This window comes from Schistocerca americana, chromosome X (assembly GCF_021461395.2).
Source record: "Schistocerca americana isolate TAMUIC-IGC-003095 chromosome X, iqSchAmer2.1, whole genome shotgun sequence".
Taxonomy (NCBI): Eukaryota; Metazoa; Arthropoda; class Insecta; order Orthoptera; family Acrididae; genus Schistocerca; species Schistocerca americana.
In genome coordinates, this window is record NC_060130.1 from 767,659,863 (window position 1) to 767,679,176 (window position 19,314).

General features: G+C 38.5%; 1 protein-coding gene across 6 annotated transcripts in view; it reads left to right on the top strand.

Annotated features, from left to right (window-relative positions):
• LOC124556788 (glucose-6-phosphate 1-dehydrogenase) overlaps positions 1–19,314 on the top strand; it is a 300,483-nt gene that overhangs the window by 243,888 nt on the left and 37,281 nt on the right. For all 6 annotated transcript variants that reach the window (XM_047130797.1, XM_047130796.1, XM_047130800.1 and 3 more), the window contains 3 exons: positions 7,997–8,214; positions 8,538–8,696; positions 17,670–17,889. In XM_047130797.1, coding sequence (XP_046986753.1) covers positions 7,997–8,214; positions 8,538–8,696; positions 17,670–17,889 — 597 coding nt within the window. The remainder of the gene's footprint in view (positions 1–7,996; positions 8,215–8,537; positions 8,697–17,669; positions 17,890–19,314) is intronic.

A 19,314-nucleotide genomic window follows, 5' to 3' on the forward strand; every position in this document is an offset into this window, starting at 1 on the left:
GTGTGTAAATGGCAAAAAATGAACTGTGATTTTACCTAACAAATGAAAATATGTATAGGCTCGATTCCTTGAACTCTTACGCAGTAATAACTCTTGGAGGGAAAATTTTATTTACCTGAAATTGGATGTAAGTAATGGAAATTAATTCTTACTGTGAGTGTAAGAGAGAGAGGTTGATATGTATAATTGAAAACAGAAATGATGACAGAATTTGCTTATTCTCCTAGAGCTGGTCTTAGTTTTTCATTTCATTGCTACAGCAGCCTCAGTAAACATTGCATTAATTTTAATAATAATAGTAATAATAATAAATAATAATAAAAATAATAACAACCCATTCTGGTGGCAAAACTGTATTCAGAGTCAATGGCCAAATTATTTTTCCTGGCATTCACAATCCTGTGAAAACAAATTTAACTTTAGGTACCATGTGCACCAAATACTGACAACCTTCTGTCAATAATCATGCCTCACATCATTGTTTCCACTTTGGACAGTTAGGTAACATTGTACCAGTTTCCACAAAGTGGTACATTTTCTCAGTATATTGATATTTCATACAAAAGTCTTGTTCAGGTTGTAACTGTAATAAGTAAATAAAACTCCTTCTCACTTTAGGCAATCAGAACCTGAGTACTAAATGTGGTATACTTTCTTGCTGCTCCCTTTTGATAGAAAAGAGACAGCCATTATTTGTAATCTAATTTGTTCCTTTTATTCGTGATACTTTCTTTTGACGAGATTAATGCCCACTTTATTCATTGCCCTCAAGCTTTCATTCGGTTCTGTGTCAGTATTTTTTTCAGCAGTGTTGCTTGTACATTAACGGTGATGGCCAGCAGTATGGATAGGTCTACCAAGAGTTGGCTGATGTGCACTTTTTGTATGGGTTTACTGAATACAGTGAAAGAACAGCACAATAGCATTATCCTGAGCTCTTTCCACAGTGAAGGCAACTACATCACAATACAGTTTTTTATCTGATTGTTGTTGTATTACTATGTGTTTTGTGTAGTACATTTTAGTGATTTCATATTGCAGACTGTTTAGCTGTTGTGAAAGTATTTTCATAGAAGTGGAGGTAATTGGAGTAACAAATTTCATAAACCACAATTTCATTATAACTCTGTGACAAATCACTGGATACCATGGTTCCCTTACTCCAAAATACTTGTCAGTGAAGCATATCTATATGTAATCAATATCTTATCATATGCAAAGCACTTTTCTGTGTTCACTCCACTGCTGCTTCTCTTTGAAGAGGCAGTTCGAAAAGTGATCAGCATCACAATGTGTACAATTTGTGCTCGAAAAGTGATCAGCATCACAATGTGTACAATTTGTGCAGTCACATTAAACTGACTTTCTTTGACTGTGTTAGAGTTATGAAATGTTGCTGCAGTTTGTGAATACGGTTACACAACAGCTATACAGTTTCCTAGAAACATGAAAATTTGTGCCAGACCGGGACTCCAATCCGTATTTCTCACTTATCACAAGTGGTCATCTTAGCCACTTCAGCTATCTGAACACACTTCCAGGAATGACCCAAACTTCCACATGTTCTAGAGCCTACATTCCATAGTGCTCACACAGTATGTGATTCTCACATAGGTAGGGACATTATTTTCTTGTCAGGTTGCTTTGGAATTGGGTTGTTTGGGGGAAAGAAGACCAGACAACGAGGTCATCGGTCTCATCGGATTAGGGAAGAACGGGGAAGGAAGTCGGCCATGCCCTTCCAGAGGAACCATCCCGACATGGAGCCATTTTTGGAAATCACGGAAAACCTAAATCAGGATGGCCGGACACAGGATTGAACCGTCGTCCTCCCGAATGTGAGTCCAGTGTCTAACCACTGCGCCACCTCGCTCGGTCAGGTTGCTTTGCTTTGGCATGAAATAAAGCAGTGCAGTGTCTGTATTTGACAGTGTCTGTATAGTTTGATGCAACATTCCTTCGGACAGGCATGCATGCCCAAAGGAACATTACACCAAACTATACAGACACTGAACTGCTGTCTTAGACTTTTCACTTAGGGATCTTTGTTCAGAGTGTTGAATAGGGCTGTACCATAGGCCCACTTTTGTTTGCCCTCCTCCCTCAGAATTCATTGCATCTCAAAAATTATAGCTATAATCTTCCTTGTCAACAGAACTATTCTCATCTTTTTCATTGCACTTGGGCTAGGGGCCACCCTCTGTTTTCATGGAGAAATATGATTTTTGTTTCATCCTAGGTTATTAAGAGATAGAAAAAAAATACTGGAGAGCAAGTAATCTGAATCAACCATTGCTCTAAAATGTCAGTTTCATGTATGTCTGAAAATGAGCAATTATGGGTCAACTGCACCATCGTAGACAGAGATTTCTGAAATCTATTATTTAATATGCAGTATTATACATTCTATCTAATGTGATGCTTACTTTGTCAACAACTCTCACAAATCTTCAATCAGTGGCTTTTGATATCTGTACCGTGTCTTCCCCCACACCGACCCTTTTCGGCAAATTGGCATTAATTGAACATCAAGTACACGCTTAATTTTGCAGTTGGGCTTCATCCATATTTAAAATTTGCTAGCTAGAATTATAAGGTCTTTAATGCAGATGCAAAAGCCTCATGTACACAGCTGCACATTTTTGTGAAAATATTTCATCACCGCAGAAAAGAACTTTTTCCATTATTTTTTCAATAGTGGTAACAACCACATGCAGATAGTGTTTTTGCATTCAGAGAAAGTTGGTAAAACATTGTTGGATTAATGCCATTTTCATGATGCAGATACACTCCTGGAAATGGAAAAAAGAACACATTGACACCGGTGTGTCAGACCCACCATACTTGCTCCGGACACTGCGAGAGGGCTGTACAAGCAACGATCACACGCACGGCACAGCGGACACACCAGGAATCGCGGTGTTGGCCGTCGAATGGCGCTAGCTGCGCAGCATTTGTGCACCGCCGCCGTCAGTGTCAGCCAGTTTGCCGTGGCATACGGAGCTCCATCGCAGTCTTTAACACTGGTAGCATGCCGCGACAGCGTGGACGTGAACCGTATGTGCAGTTGACGGACTTTGAGCGAGGGCGTATAGTGGGCATGCGGGAGGCCGGGTGGACGTACCGCCGAATTGCTCAACACGTGGGGCGTGAGGTCTCCACAGTACATCGATGTTGTCGCCAGTGGTCGGCGGAAGGTGCACGTGCCCGTCGACCTGGGACCGGACCGCAGCGACGCACGGATGCACGCCAAGACCGTAGGATCCTACGCAGTGCCGTAGGGGACCGCACCACCACTTCCCAGCAAATTAGGGACACTGTTGCTCCTGGGGTATCGGCGAGGACCATTCACAACCGTCTCCATGAAGCTGGGCTACGGTCCCGCACCCTGTTAGGCCGTCTTCCGCTCACGCCCCAACATCGTGCAGCCCGCCTCCAGTGGTGTCGTGACAGGCGTGAATGGAGGGACAAATGGAGACGTGTCGTCTTCAGCGATGAGAGTCACTTCTGCCTTGGTGCCAATGATGGTCGTATGCGTGTTTGGCGCCGTGCAGGTGAGCGCCACAATCAGGACTGCATACGACCGAGGCACACAGGGCCAACACCCGGCATCATGGTGTGGGGAGCGATCTCCTACACTGGCCATACACCACTGGTGATCGTCGAGGGGACACTGAATAGTGCACGGTACATCCAAACCGTCATCGAACCCATCGTTCTACCATTCCTAGACCGGCAAGGGAACTTGGTGTTCCAACAGGACAATGCACGTCCGCATGTATCCCGTGCCACCCAACGTGCTCTAGAAGGTGTAAGTCAACTACCCTGGCCAGCAAGATCTCCGGATCTGTCCCCCATTGAGCATGTTTGGGACTGGATGAAGCGTCGTCTCACGCGGTCTGCACGTGCAGCACGAACGCTGGTCCAACTGAGGCGCCAGGACGAAATGGCATGGCAAGCCGTTCCACAGGACTACATCCAGCATCTCTACGATCGTCTCCATGGGAGAATAGCAGCCTGCATTGCTGCGAAAGGTGGATATACACTGTACTAGTGCCGACATTGTGCATGCTCTGTTGCCTGTGTCTATGTGCCTGTGGTTCTGTCAGTGTGATCATGTGATGTATCTGACCCCAGGAATGTGTCAATAAAGTTTCCCCTTCCTGGGACAATGAATTCACGGTGTTCTTATTTCAATTTCCAGGAGTGTATATTCATAAAATGTGTGTTGCCATTTCTAATATTGATAATTTGTTTGTTGTGAAACTTAATTACTTGCAAGAATGATCTTTCGAAGCATTATTTGTATCGATTCCTGACCAATGACTAGGAAAAAGAAAAGTAATAGCAGAATTTACTATGCTACAATAATGTGTGTCCACAAGGGGGGGCGAGGAGAGGGGTAAAGGCAGGAGGGGACACGCGCTCCTCCTGGAATGTGGGTGTAGGATTTTGTTTTATTCATTACAGAATACTCTTGGATTTATAGCAATGATTGTCACTGATGTAGTTAAACTACAAATTAACATTGCCATGTAGAACAGGAAATATTGTGACTTAATGACTACTACAGCATGCACATGTCCATATGCCCATCAGCCTTTCTCAACTTCCTCAAGAATGCCTTTCCCCTTGTCGTACAACAGAATCTCAATAGTAATTTACCCTTTGTTTGTATAAAAAGAACACATATGATGGCTTACAAATTCTGCATTCAGGTTTACAGAGCAGAGCTATTGCAGTAAACTCTGAAGAAAACAATTGTCTGTACTTAATCTAGGAGTCCAGATGCTACACTTGGAAGCAGAAAATCCCATTTTATGGACTAGAAAAGAGGGGTGGGGGCGGGGGGGGGGGGGGGGGGGGGAGTGAAATTCCAAGGTCGAAAAAGTGTCCTTTCCAGAAATTGAAACCTATTCAACTCTGTAGGGTGTAACACAATGTAACGTGCAGTCATAGAGCTATGAATCCAGCTATCCAATCGGTATGGCTGCACAATAATTACAAACTGGAGTGACTGAGATGGACTTGGTTCAGTTCTAGGCTGTAAAAGTTGATTCAATCAGCCAATCTTAGGGTAGTGTGGAAGATTTCTCGCATTCCTTTGCAGGCCCTAGACTACACTTTACATAAAAAAGCCAAAAAATGTAGTTTTCAGAACATCTTTGGCTCACTTTTAGTTATGCCAGTGTACACCAAAAAATAGAATGCATGAAAGTCATGAAATAAATCCATTAATGTGGTCACATGTATTTTGTAAACAAAGAAACGTTTGTAAATGACATCAAATCTAATAAGCTTTTCTTTATAGTTCAAAGCCTGTTTATTCACTTTGTGGAGTATTAATGTTGGTAATTTTTGTTGATATCCAACAGGATTTTCTCAATTGGGCTGACTTTTTTCTGTTTCACATTTTTAGTTTCCCCTTCATACCACATTATGGGGCCATAAGTATTTCTTTTGTAAACATTATTTAGCTTTATTTTATAACTCACTGAATATGCAGAATTTAATCATATGAGGATGAAATTTTACACTGTAGAACCAAAAAGATGGAATTCAAAGTCATATTACACTTTGGCAACCAAGCCTGAGTATAGCTTGGGCCAAAACGCTGTGTTCAAAAGACTGCGCCCTAATATAGCTTGAGCAGTGATTTTCTTGACACAGTAGCTGCCTGTAACTGGAGTCATTTCATTTGAGAACAATGCATGGATATTGTCAGTTTCTTACCAAAAAGAAAAAAAAAGTTATGAACATAAGAATTGTTGTGTTGTTGCAACTGATTGAGTCAATGCATGCTTCCGTGTAGTGAGTTTTCTGTATGGATTTGGTAGGTTTTGCAATTTACTGTAATTCTGCTGTTGACTGAGTGAGAAATTTTGGAAGTTTAAGAGGAGGAATTCAGGTATTTTGGATTGGAGGGAGAACTGTCTTTGTGGGAACAGGCGGAAGAAGATTCATATTTATGTAAACTGCATCACTAATATTGTTGATACAGATATTGCTGCTGTAATTACAATTTAGCTCTGTTTTATTTGTCTTAGACTTGTCCTTTTTACGTATGAATCTCATGATGAAGCAGCATCCAACACAGGTTTCCAGGATTTGTTTGGAGAAGACAAGACAATTTACTGGCCAAACAAGCAGAAAAGAAAAAAAAAAAACTGGTATTGCCCTGAATGTAGAAAACCTCTCTGCATGCCAGAATACTTCACACTTTACCATGCAAAAACCAGTTATGTGTGAAACTGCTCAAGAACTCGCCTCACACTGTCTTTCATGGGAGGATAATTTTACTTTTTGCTATCCAGAGGGGTCTGGGTCGCTGGGTTGGGCTGCTGCACAGGCATCTGCATTGAACACCAATATGTCTCCATGTAGAAGGTTTCGTCGCCGTTCAAGACATACTGTATATAAGTCTGTTGATAATATAGTGCTGACTACTGCCACTGCTGATAAGAAGAATAAAACACCTGTTAAATCTGTTGCTTCTCTTGCTATTGTTGATGGTCCTGTAGTTTTTGTAGGATGGAATTTTAGTTTTAGTTTCGATCTGAATGATACTTTTTTTCCTCGTGGTAATGGTTGGCTTACTGTAGTAATTGTTAGAGGACACAGTGATGTTAGTAATGTCCCTGGTCTGGAGAGTTTTTCTGAACGTGATGTTATCGCTATTCAAACACGTCTTTGTCATTGAGACAGTGTTTTGTTGTGGAAGATACTGAAGGCTTCTCACATTGTAGTCCATTCTAGGTTTCAAGCTTCTGTAAAACATCACCAGTCATTGATATTTTACATTCTTTTAAATGTAGCATTCTTATTTTGTTGCTTCTGCAACAGTGTTCTGACCTATGTTGTCTACCGTAGGAGATCAGGTCTATCTCTTATTAATTTATTTTGTATAAGTCACTCAACTGCCTTTGATACTATTTCTTTGAATGTAAGCTACATCTGGTCTACACTTCCGTACTTAGTTTGGAAGGAATAGAGACTATCTCTTAGGAAGGTGTCAAGTGAATTTTTATCCACTTTTTTTTCTCTCTCATTCGTCTGGCTCAAAATACATTATCATTTGTTAATAAGCAACAAAATTATTCTGTTAGTTACTGTGGTATGGCACATGCTGATTTTATGCAATTTTTATAAAAGAGAAGTTTCTGTCTTAATACCCCTGACTTATATAAATTTCTTCAGAGCTAATTACAGTAATATCTGTTGCACATAATGCAACTGTTGTTTTTGTTATCATGCCAAAGCAAATTGTTTGTGCTAAATTACTATTTATGGCATATACCCGAGAGTGAAGTTTTGTAAAGGACTGAATTATTTTATGTAGTATGTAATAAAGTTGGTTTTATCCCTTAGCTGAGTACATATTACTTTGTATTAATTCGGTGGTTCTGATGTATTGATGTCTGCAGCTTGTGGTCTAGTGGCTAGCTAGTGTTGCTGCCTCTCGATCACAGGGTCGCGAGTTCAATTCCCAGCTGGATTGGGGATTTTGTGTGCCTGGAGACTGAGTGTTTGTGTTGTCCTCATCATTCCATTATCATTTGTGAAAGTGGTTAGATTGGACTTTGTACAGATTGGGAATTTGTACGGGTGCTGATGACCGCACAATTGAACACCCCACAAACCAAACATCATCTAATATATTGACAACAACATAACAATATAAATATTCATTTAGATCAGAATATTTTCATTAAACTTGTTTCATGCTATTGCTCACAGAAGATTTTTTTTGATGTGATGGTTTTTATTTTATTTTATTATTGTATTGGCAATCAAGAAATTATCATCCACATCTGCTCACATTTTACTGTTATAGAAGCCTTTTTCACTTTCTTGAAAATAAGACAGGTTAGTTCTCAAATAACATTGATTCGTTGAGTGTGTGTTTGTTACTGTCGCTATGAGAGTAAACTGAATATAGAAAATAATGTGTGGATGTGCTATTAATTAGTAATTATATTTTCATAAATTGTTTCAGGTTAAAGAAGGAGAGAAAGAGAAGTATGAAGAGTTTTGGGCACATAACAAATACATAGCAGGCAGTTACGATTCAAGGCGTGATTTCGAACTCTTAAACCAGGAACTGATGACCTGTGAGAATGGCACTTCAGCAAACAGACTGTTTTATCTAGCACTTCCACCATCAGTTTTTGAAGATGTAACTGTTCACATCAGAAATTCATGCATGGCCGTGAAGTAAGTTTCTTTGTTTGACATACATAGGATTTATCTGTAGTTTGACCAATGTATGATAGACAAAATAGATGTAATGTATTAATAAACTACATTTTTCAAAATTTATCAGAATACAATCTGTGATTCTAGTCTCATACTTGCATTGACTGACCCTATCAAACTATTTTATCTTTCCTTTAAAAAATCTGTGGTTAACAGTTAAAACAGCATTTAAAGCTGTAAATGTGAACAATAAATAAAAATAAAGCATCTTTCTTAGAACTGGTGTATTTTGCAGGAAAACATCATGTTGCTCACTGAGGTCATTTGAATATCTTTTTCAGAGGATGGACAAGAATAATTATAGAAAAACCATTTGGTCGAGATGCTGACAGCTCGAAACGATTGTCAGACCATTTGGCATCACTATTCAAGGAGGAGCAGATCTACCGAATTGACCATTACCTGGGGAAAGAAATGGTGCAGAATTTGATGACGTTAAGGTATGTTTTGAAACACTGTTTTATCTGGTGTGTGACTTGTATTGTCACCAGATCTTTACAAAACACTTCTTTGTGTTTGCCAAATGAGACATAAGTAAAATAAATAGTACAAAAATTGCTCTGAAAGACATATGTTTTTCTATCATGGGTTTTATCACCATGTAATTGTGACAAGTTTAATGTAATGTTTGACAGAAAATAATTTCCACTGTATAATATAAAATAAAGCTGTCACCAACCTGAAGATTGATTCGAACATGAAGGTGCTTTACTAATAGAATAAGAAATTACATCATAGGCAGGAAATTTCTCCAAACCCATTGCAAAAGAGCGTAGTGCAGAATCGATGTGAACAATATTGACAGTCAGCCAAGCTTGACCAACTTCGACAGCAGTGTCAGTCAGTGAAAAATCGAGACATCCAGCATGGAAAACTGTTGGTCCATGTAGAACATAGATTGTTTTGGCAAGATCAACATGCATGTTATAATAAGTCTCAACGTCTACAACTGTTTTGTAGATCGTAGGATCCCAGCAGTAAACATGATATGTGCGACGGCATGGCATGTTGCAGACTGACTGACGTCTTACCAGGATCATTATTCAAATAGCAATGTGTACACTGGATGACGTCAGAGACTGATAACAGACTTAGAGAATTCTCACAGCAGAGGCAAGGCGTTATCCCAGATGCGTGCTGTAGTCGCTCTAGCAGCACGTGTGCCTGGGTGCTATTATAGGTGGTATGACCTTACCTTCCTCTGTCCTTTGAACTGACATTCCCAGAAAGCTGTTGGTGTCACATAGTTCAATGTAGACTCCAACTTGTGATGCAGGTTGGCATTTTATACATTAACATTCAAACTGTCAGAGGTGAAATGAGTGATAAGTGACAGAAAATAATATTAGGACTGACTTGAGATTGAACTCCAGAACTGTGCATTAGGTGTCTGACACACGCACTGTACCATATACCATTACCATATCTTCGTTACACTTAATTCACTACAGAATATTAACAATTTGAATATTTGGGTGAAATAAATCTGAGGGAGTGAAAAAACCCTTTTTTTATTCACATATATGCAAATATTACAATTTAATAAAGATATCACATATCTTTAGGAGGTGCAGCTCCCGTTACAGCCAATAGAAAGACATACAAATAAATATATAGAGTACTTCTAACTGTCAGGATCACAGTTTCCCATTTCAAGTGAGAAAAGAGGAAAGAAATGGGAATGAAGGAAAAGGTGAGAGGGGGGAAAATGGGTCATTTACACAGTACAGTCACATTAATGTGATCACCGCCTGTGTTTGACATTAACATACAACAACCCAATCACAGACAACAGGTGGCAGCACTAGCAGCAGAGGATATATAAAGTGTGTCAGGTGAATGCGGAAAACAGTGCAGCCATTGCCATAATGTGGAAACTGAACAATTTATCTGACGTCCAAAAGGGCATGATCATGATCACTGACTTTCAGGCCAAGGGTGGAACCACTTCCGAAATGGCTAAGTCTGTAAACTGTTCTTTACCAAGCATAAGAAAATGACAATATCCAAAACTGGTGCCGAGGCAGCTCTGGTGCGCCATGGACCATAGATGATGGGTGCATGACAGCTGCAGAGATGTGTGTGTGTGAACAGATGTGCAACTATTGAGTAACTGACCACACAAATTAACCAAGGGGCAACAACAGTATCTCCTCAATGACTGTTCAGCAAACATTGCTGCATATGGGGCCCTGCATCAGCTGCACCCATGCTGACTGCTGTTTACTGGTGCCGAAGGCCGAAATTTGCACCCCAACACCACAACTGGACATCCACTCGGTGACAACAGGTTGTCTTATCAGATGAGTAATGTTTTATGCTCTGTTGGACAAATGGCCATTGGTGTGTCGGATGTGGAACGTCTGAAAGCAAACACCCTGCAACTAGGAGGGAGCGTTATGATCTGGGGAACGTGTTTGTGGTATTCTCTGGGTGATCTCATCATTCTGGAAGGCACAGTGAATCAAAACAAGTATGCATCTACCTTTGGAGACCATGTCCATCCCTACATGTGGTCCATTTCTCCTTGGCATGATGCCATTTACCAGCAGGGCAATGTAATGTGTCAAACGGCTTGCAATGTACATTTGTGGTTCTAAGAGCTCTAGGATGAGGTTACTGTACTTCCCTCACCACCAAACTACGCTGATTTAAACCCAATTGAGAATCTGTGGGACCACATTGTTCAGGCTGTTTGTGCCATGGATCCTCAGCCAGCAGGTGGCCATGGCAATAGTGTCAGCACAGCTCCACATCCTTCTTGGTACCTTCCAGAATGACACTGACTCTGCATGCATGTCCCATGATACAAAAAGGTGGTTATTCAGGTTTTTGACAGGTGGTCATATTAATGTGACTGGACATTGTAGAACCTGTGTTAAACGGGATCCATGAAGTGCAAAGAAGTAAAGATTTAGTAAAAGATGTCATAGAGGCTGAGAGATCACTCAGTTAGGGAAAGAAGGATATTAAAGTTAAGCACAAGAAGTAGAATAACACTGCCAATTAGTGTAGTACAAGGAGAGGAGTAATTAAATATAATAGAATGTTCCATATTTTTAGATGTAGATACTGATGAAAACGTGAACTGGAAGAAACATATAACTGAGATACTCAAACAACAAATTCAACAAGTTTTGCTTTTCGTATAATTGCTAGTTTTGCTAGTAAACAAATCAACATTTCATCATGCTGTGCATATTACCACTCATTATTGCTTATGGCATAATTTTCTTGGGTAACTCATAACTTAGAAAGCAAGCAGTGAGAAGAAAATGATGGAAGGAAGGAATCAAGTAAGAAATAGGGGCTGATATAGAAAGAAGAGGGAAACAAGAATTGAACTGAGTATCCAACTGGCCTATGTGGTGATCTGATTGCAAGCCATGACTTCAAAAAGGCAGAAACTTTGCTGCTTATAAAGGAAGATCATGTACAAAGGAGACATTTTATGTATGTGAGCTGGGATACAGAGAGAGGTCACAGTGTATGTAACTTGAAGGGTTGTGAGTAGCTTTGTGAATGGATTTGTGACTCCCCGCGTATTGGATGGTATGCTTTATGTAGGATGAGATGCACTAGGTGATTGGTTGGAGGGACTGATCCATTAGAAATGAGAAGATGCATTTGATTAAGACGTTTAAGCCCTCAGCAGTGTCTTTGTTTCTTGATAAATTACAGTAGTTTTTACCATTTTCATTCCCCCTTATTTGTTGATTTTCTTGCAAAAATAAAATTTTGCAATATGATACATACATTTATTTTGGCTAAAATTACCATATCTGCCACAGGTGTTGCACCATATCTGTTTGAATGCAAAGTCTCAATCTCGGTTTTTATTAAATGAAGACACCCAGATAAATGGTCGCAATTTTCTACATTCCTCTATATTACTTGCAGTGCTCAGCTGCTGTGAGTCGTGGGTCTTTCCTTTGTTTTTCTGATGTGTTATTCACAGTATATTTAATTATTGTTCATAATTAAATAGAAACCTTAAACACTCTCTCATGTCCTCTACATTACAGCTCATTGTTCATGCTTATTGGTAGTCTCAACACTGCATCAGATGCACAATTATCCTCTGTTATCATATAGTCTGTTTTAAAATTTAAGTCTTGTAAACAGAAGGCCCAATGTATCAGCCTACTGTGTGATTTTACATTTCATCAGAAGCTTCAAAGTGTGAGAGAGTGTCAAGACAGCTATGGAATCACAAAGGCAATAGCCTTTTGATATAATTTATCATCTTAATGCCATTATTGGAACACTTCACAATTGATCCTATATCCACATGCATCTATTGCTAAATAGAAAGCTGTTGTTGAATGTGTGTGTCCAAGTAATCTGAGGTACATAATTTCTTTTGTAATTGGCATAAATTGCTCCACACATTTCTCATCCCACAGTCACTCAGTTTTACTTTGCAGTAATCTGGTCACAGCTTTACAGTTCAGGGTCCAACATGGCACAAATCAACAGAGTCAAGGAAAACTTTTCATTGTTTTTTATTTCTAAATACTGAACAATCTGTAACTGCAAGAATCTTGTTTGGGTCATTCTTCTCCTTTATAATATATCTTCAGACTTTGATTTCACTGCAACAATGTGTGTTTTTGCAAATTTAATTGTAATGCTGTTTTAACATAATTTGTCAACCAATAATCAAAAAATCGAGAGATATTCTTCCCAGTCTTTGGATGCTGTTAGCACAGTCACCATGTCATGCAAGGTGGGCAAAACAAAACTGTCCTGGAGAATATTTACAGTAAGACTCAGAACAGTTTTTTGAAAGTTATGGTTTTTTATTAATTAAAGAGCCCATTTTATGTCATTTTTCCACTTAAGTTTTGTGTTTCAGGCTTTGCTGGAGGTTTTGTCAAAACACTTATAGTCTTAAACTATTGTGCAAACAGTTCAGCACACATTCTGCACAAATTGTTCTTCACAATGAAAATGCACTGTTTTATTGTGAACACCACTTTATGTTGGATTCAACTGGTTGCTAAACATGTCTGCTCCTCTCACTCACTCATATGTAATTAAATAGCAAAGTACGTGGGAGATGTGCATGTGACAGCAGCTGATTGTTCCATCAAAATCACAGTTTTCAGCATTTTCTGTGATGGACAGTTCTCCTGTTTATTAGCAAGGGTCAGTCCAATGTCAATGTTATAAATATTTTCTAGGCCAGTTTTATTTTGTCCATGCTGTAGAACTAATATTAAAATACAGTCCTTATGCAGCCCATTAAGTTAAAACGAAAGTGCTGGCAGGTCAATAGACACACAAACAAACACAAACATACACACAAAATTCTAGCTTTCGCAACCAATGGTTGCTTCTTTCCTGATATATATATAACTCCTTACCCTCTCCCTTAAAACCCACATCCTTTCATCTTTCCCTCTCCTTCCCTCTTTCCTGATGAGGCAACAGTTTGTTGCGAAAGCTTGAATTTTGTGTGTATGTTTGTGTTTGTTTGTGTGTCTATCGACCTGCCAGCGCTTTCGTTCGGTAAGTCACATCATCCCATTTTGTTTCAGCAGTGTTATTTAATATGTAAAACTAGGACACCTTTGTATTCAAAACCTCTTATGCTACAGCTCATGTAATTCTTTAACTTCTTTCAAGTCTGTGCAAATGAATGTTTTTACTGTATTTTCTTCCTCATCTTAAAGCATCAGTGATGCTTTATCATGACACATCATTGATATTTTAGGTGTGTTCTGTAACCGTATTGCCAAGCAATTATTTGCTGTTCATGAATGGATTAATACATTTTCCTTTTAATTTTTTTAAATAAATGCATGGACTGTTCAATCTCATTCAAATCTGGAAACATTTGTTCTTTCCTTTCTGTGCTGGATAATAGGAACAGAGAGAGATAAAAGATGAAAGTCTAACAAGCATTAGCCATAATTGCAATTGGTTGCATAGTTTTATTTTTATTAAATGTATTAATAATGTGTTTTAAGTTTATAGTTGGAGGGCCCTGAAAAGAACCGTGTCTTTTGACAAATTCATTTCACCTTGTGTTCCATGCAGATGGACAACAAGACTAATTCACAACATGTTAGGTGGAAGAACATGTAAAATTAATGTATATCTGATATTTCTTCAAAACTTCACATAATTTGCCTATGTGGGTGACTGGGCAATAGCTACCCAACACAAAACTTTCAAAATAACTAAAGAAATACTACCTTCTGATCTAGACACCATAAGCCAATACTTCCATCAGTGGAGGTTACAAACTAACTCAAATAAAAGAGAAGTTGCATGTTTCCACCTGTCCAGTAGATTTGCACACAGAACCCTTGATGTCTATGTCGAGGGAGTCAAACTTCATCATAACACACATCCAGAATATCTTGGACTCATATTAGAGAGGACATGCTCTTTTAAACAGCCCTTGATGCAAACACCTGCTAATCACAAGAGCATAGATAACATTGTCCATGAGTGGCACTAGTTGGGGATTGTCAGCAGACACTCTCTGAGTATCAGTACTCGGATTGGTGCACTCAGCAGCAGAGCACTGTTCGTCTGTGTCCATATGTGAAAAAGACAGATGTACAACATAAACGAATCCATGTATATTGTTAGTGGGTAAATCAATCTACTCCCACATACTGATTATCTATCTTGACTGACATTCCCCTCCTGATAATGAGACAGAAGAGTGCACTACTATGTGAATACCAGGAGATTGTTGATAACCCTGACCTTCTCATATTGAACCCCCAATTTATTCCCTGTGGAGCAAAAAAGCTGATGACGTCCAACTCTTATCACAGTCATAATTCTTAACTGAGAATTAATTCAATGCCATCAGTGAATGGAAACAGTGTTGGCAACAGAACTGTCCTCCACATTGCATAAAACTGTCCTGCAGCCAGGAGAAACCCTCTGGATTTGACCAATCTCAGGCAATTTGTACTACTCTGAATCACATCCAAATGAGCCATGGAAGATGTGCAGACACTTTCCACAAGTGGGGCAAATCTTCACCACCATCTTGTGACTGTGGTGGGGAGTGACAGACAGTTGCTCACATTACACATGGATACAAGGGTCCTTTCGAAGATATCCTGGCAATGGCAAATGGTGTAATGAACTATATAATAGACCTTGATATTCGCCTGTAGCTATTGTCAGCTCTGTTATATTATGCTGCAGAGCTGTGACGAAACATTTATATGTAGTAATTTAGTAATATTTGTATATGGATAACTATTCTTGTGGTTAAAATCTCTTAATGTATGCCATATGATAAGTAAATAAATTATCACAAAATACCCAACCTATGAAAACGCACTTCAGTTTTCTCACACAGGTGCTAATGTTAAAAACGTTTTTGAAAAACCTTTTTGATTAGCTTTTGTTGTCAAAGATTAATCAGGCACATAATTGTTGTTAATAAAGTAATTGCTATTTCACTTTGCTGTTAATAAGCCTGTGACCAGTTTTATAGAATGATATTCAAATAAGAAATGGGAAGTTCTTTGTATGATCTCATTCAAGGTCCTTTGTTTCCAGATAGAAGAAAGACATTTGTATACATTAAATGACCAACATTCCTGTAAATAAAATAACAAAAATTGGGTGGGGTCAAGCAACTTTTACAAGAAAAATTAATACACTATTTTTTTTAGAAACTCCACAGACTCAGGGGAAATTTACTACTCTAAATCTTTACAGTGTGACATGGCTTACTAAGCCACAAGTTGTGAAATGAATCTACATTTGCCCGCATCTCGTGGTCGTGCGGTAGCGTTCTCGCTTCCAACGCCCGGGTTCCCGGGTTCGATTCCCGGCGGGGTCAGGGATTTTCTCTGCCTCGTGATGGCTGGGTGTTGTGTGCTGTCCTTAGGTTAGTTAGGTTTAAGTAGTTCTAAGTTCTAGGGGACTTATGACCACAGCAGTTGAGTCCCATAGTGCTCAGAGCCATTTGAACCATTTGAATCTACATTTAATTCACTGGGTGATATTTGGATCTTGAAAATGGATAAAAAGAAAAACAATTCTACCACTTTATCAACTGAATCAAAATTCCTTTTGTCTATTCAGGGGTAATTTACAATCTGATATTCACTATTAAGATTCAGCAAAAATCATGCTCAGCAGTCACCCATACTTTAATCAGTGGAGATTATTTTAAAAAGCTGAATACATTACCACTTTGAAATTGGTGTTTGAACTTGAGCAGTTTCTATCAGTTAGAAAGACTGCTTTCCTCACCACTAAAAGGACAGTGAAAGATGCTTTTCCATCTGTACAGTTATAATTCAACAACATACCATAATATTGGTTGTGAGATCATGATAATCACTTTATTATTATTTTTCCTTTATTGGTCTCATTTATTCTTTGACAGTGTGTGCCACAGCTCACTGCTTTTTTTCTGCCCAACCTATGTCTCTGCATGTGTGTAATTCTCAAACACCAGTGACTAGCAGATGTCTCTCCAGGTGGTTAATCACTTTCTAGCGCCATGCATAATCCATTCCCATACGTGAAACATGCCTATGATATAAATTACACAACAAACAATTAGCCATAATCTTAAAGAAAAATACATCACATAAGGATACTAGGAAAGGTGCAAAGCTAAACAGAATGTCACACTCTGCAATTACACATCACAACTGTGACAGGCTAATAGATCAACAAAAGTAATCAATTTTGGAAGATATGATGTAATTGGATAGATAAAAAATGTACTCACATAGTGTTGACAGGAGGACACACATATAAAGTTAGTGAAATTTGCAAGCTTTCAGAACCAGTGGCTCCTTCTCCTGACAGAAGGGTGCAAGTGAAAGAAGAGGTATGAAGGAAAAGGGCGGGTGAGATTTAGGAAATGGTGAGAGTTCGGAAGTGTTGCCCAGAACCCGGGGTCAGAGGAGACTTACCGGATGGGATGAGAAGGAAAGACTTTCCCTTCTGCGAAACCCAACTGTGAGAAAGAAAACAAAACAGGACATAGTTGTGTATACATAGTTGTGTATACAAGTTCTATTTAAAATTAATTTTGAACATGCTCACTCCTCATTGATTTGATGGCATAACACCGAAGTATCTATTAACTCATGATGCCTGCATAAAATACTAGTTTTGCACCAGTGCTGTGATTCAGTTTGTCACAGATTTTAACCATTTGTCACCACTATTAATTATGTACTACAAGTTACGCACTTCTGTACAATAATTGCTTCATTGTGCAGCTGTTTTGGCCCTGAATTTTAAATTACTTTTTAAAAACTTTTTTATAGTAGAATATCTATTAGCAGTGGTTATTTTTTATGTTTTAATTGTTTCCCAGGAAATTTTTATAATTGTTTGACTCATCTGTAAAATACAGATTGCAAAATGGCGAATACTTTTCATTCTTTTTTCACTTCTGTCAACAGGTTTGGCAATAGAATTTTCAGTCCTACTTGGAACAGGGAATGTGTTGCTTCTGTCCTGATAAGCTTCAAGGAGCCATTTGGCACACAGGGAAGAGGTGGCTACTTTGATGAGTTTGGAATAATTCGTGATGTTATGCAGAATCATTTACTACAAATCCTTAGTCTTGTTGCAATGGAAAAACCAGCATCTATCCATCCAGATGACATACGCAATGAGAAGGTAAGTACTTTCATTGAAAACAGACTGTTATGTTGGAAAAGTTGTGAACAGGTATTTCAAAAATGTAGGTTGAATGACAAGAAAAATTTTTTCGCACCAATCAGAAAATTTCATTTTCTAGTGGCTATAAAAATTGCCATTATTACTTGCTAATTGCAATGTCCACTCTCACATTCATCACCACTGTGAACTTGTTCAGTACAAACATGACTTGTTAACCACTAAAACTGCCTCAGCCTCATGATAACTCACTGATGTTAGTAACATATTAGACAACGTTGGATGGAGTAGTAAATTAAAACTAAGTAATTAAACTGTGTTGTACTAAAAGAACCAACAAAAGTATTTTGCCTCATAAATTGGGGTATAGGTTTGTAATCTTTGCAGCTTATAATGTTTATTTATGTAGTAGTGGAATTGGTAATATGCCCATGCAGTTTTGTGCTGCATCTACCTCCTTGTATACATTAGATATTTTGAAGTATATGCTACATGAAGAGAGATGGGAGAGGAGATAATTAGGGAGTTAATATGTGCTCCAGATAGTGGAAACTGTAGATGACAATTATGGTAACTACAAATGCATACTTGCTTATGTAACTTTTTTTTTTTTTGAAGCACTTAGCAGTTTGGCACCTTGTGAGGGGAAGGGGACCGTAGTTGTAGCTTGTAGCAGTCCATTACACTGTATTAAAATCCTTCAGACTCTATGGTAAATAGTACTGTATAAGTTAACAGTGTGCTGGGGAGAAGGAAGTTTATACAGTTAGTCTATTATGGAATTTACTGGATTGATTATGTTGTCTTTTTCTGCAGGGACCAGATTTTAACAATTTTTTCAAAAATGCTATTCAGTAGTACTTCTGTTGCTGATTACTTTTAGTAATGACAAGCTATTGCATATGTGATTTGTCATTTCATCACTTTATATGTTGATGTCGACAGTTCAGATACACTGAAGTTTCTATAAATAACATTTCAGAAATTTTGAATCTTGAGATAAGAAATTCAATTGAAAACCAATTACCATCTGTTTATTCACCCATAACCTCCCTTCCCCTTAACTTTCCCCATTGTCTGCGAACTTCAGAACTGATTTGAGACTTGTCTGAATAAATGGAGGCACATATTAAAACAAAGTATGGGAAATTTAATAAAATATTATTCATAATTTCTAGACTGGAAGCTTGTAGCCAGAAATCTATAGCAACTCAGTGAGTGCCAAATGACCAATTCAAATAATGTATTGAACAGTATTTCAGAAAGTTGATGACTTGCAACAAACACAAAGGTGTTGTCAGAATGAGCTGTAGACTGAACATGAAACAGTGCAGAACCTGGAACTGTACATGTCTGTAATGCTTAACAGCAGAATTATTTCAAAACCAAAAATTCTGAAATAGCTGCTTGTATGATATATTAGTA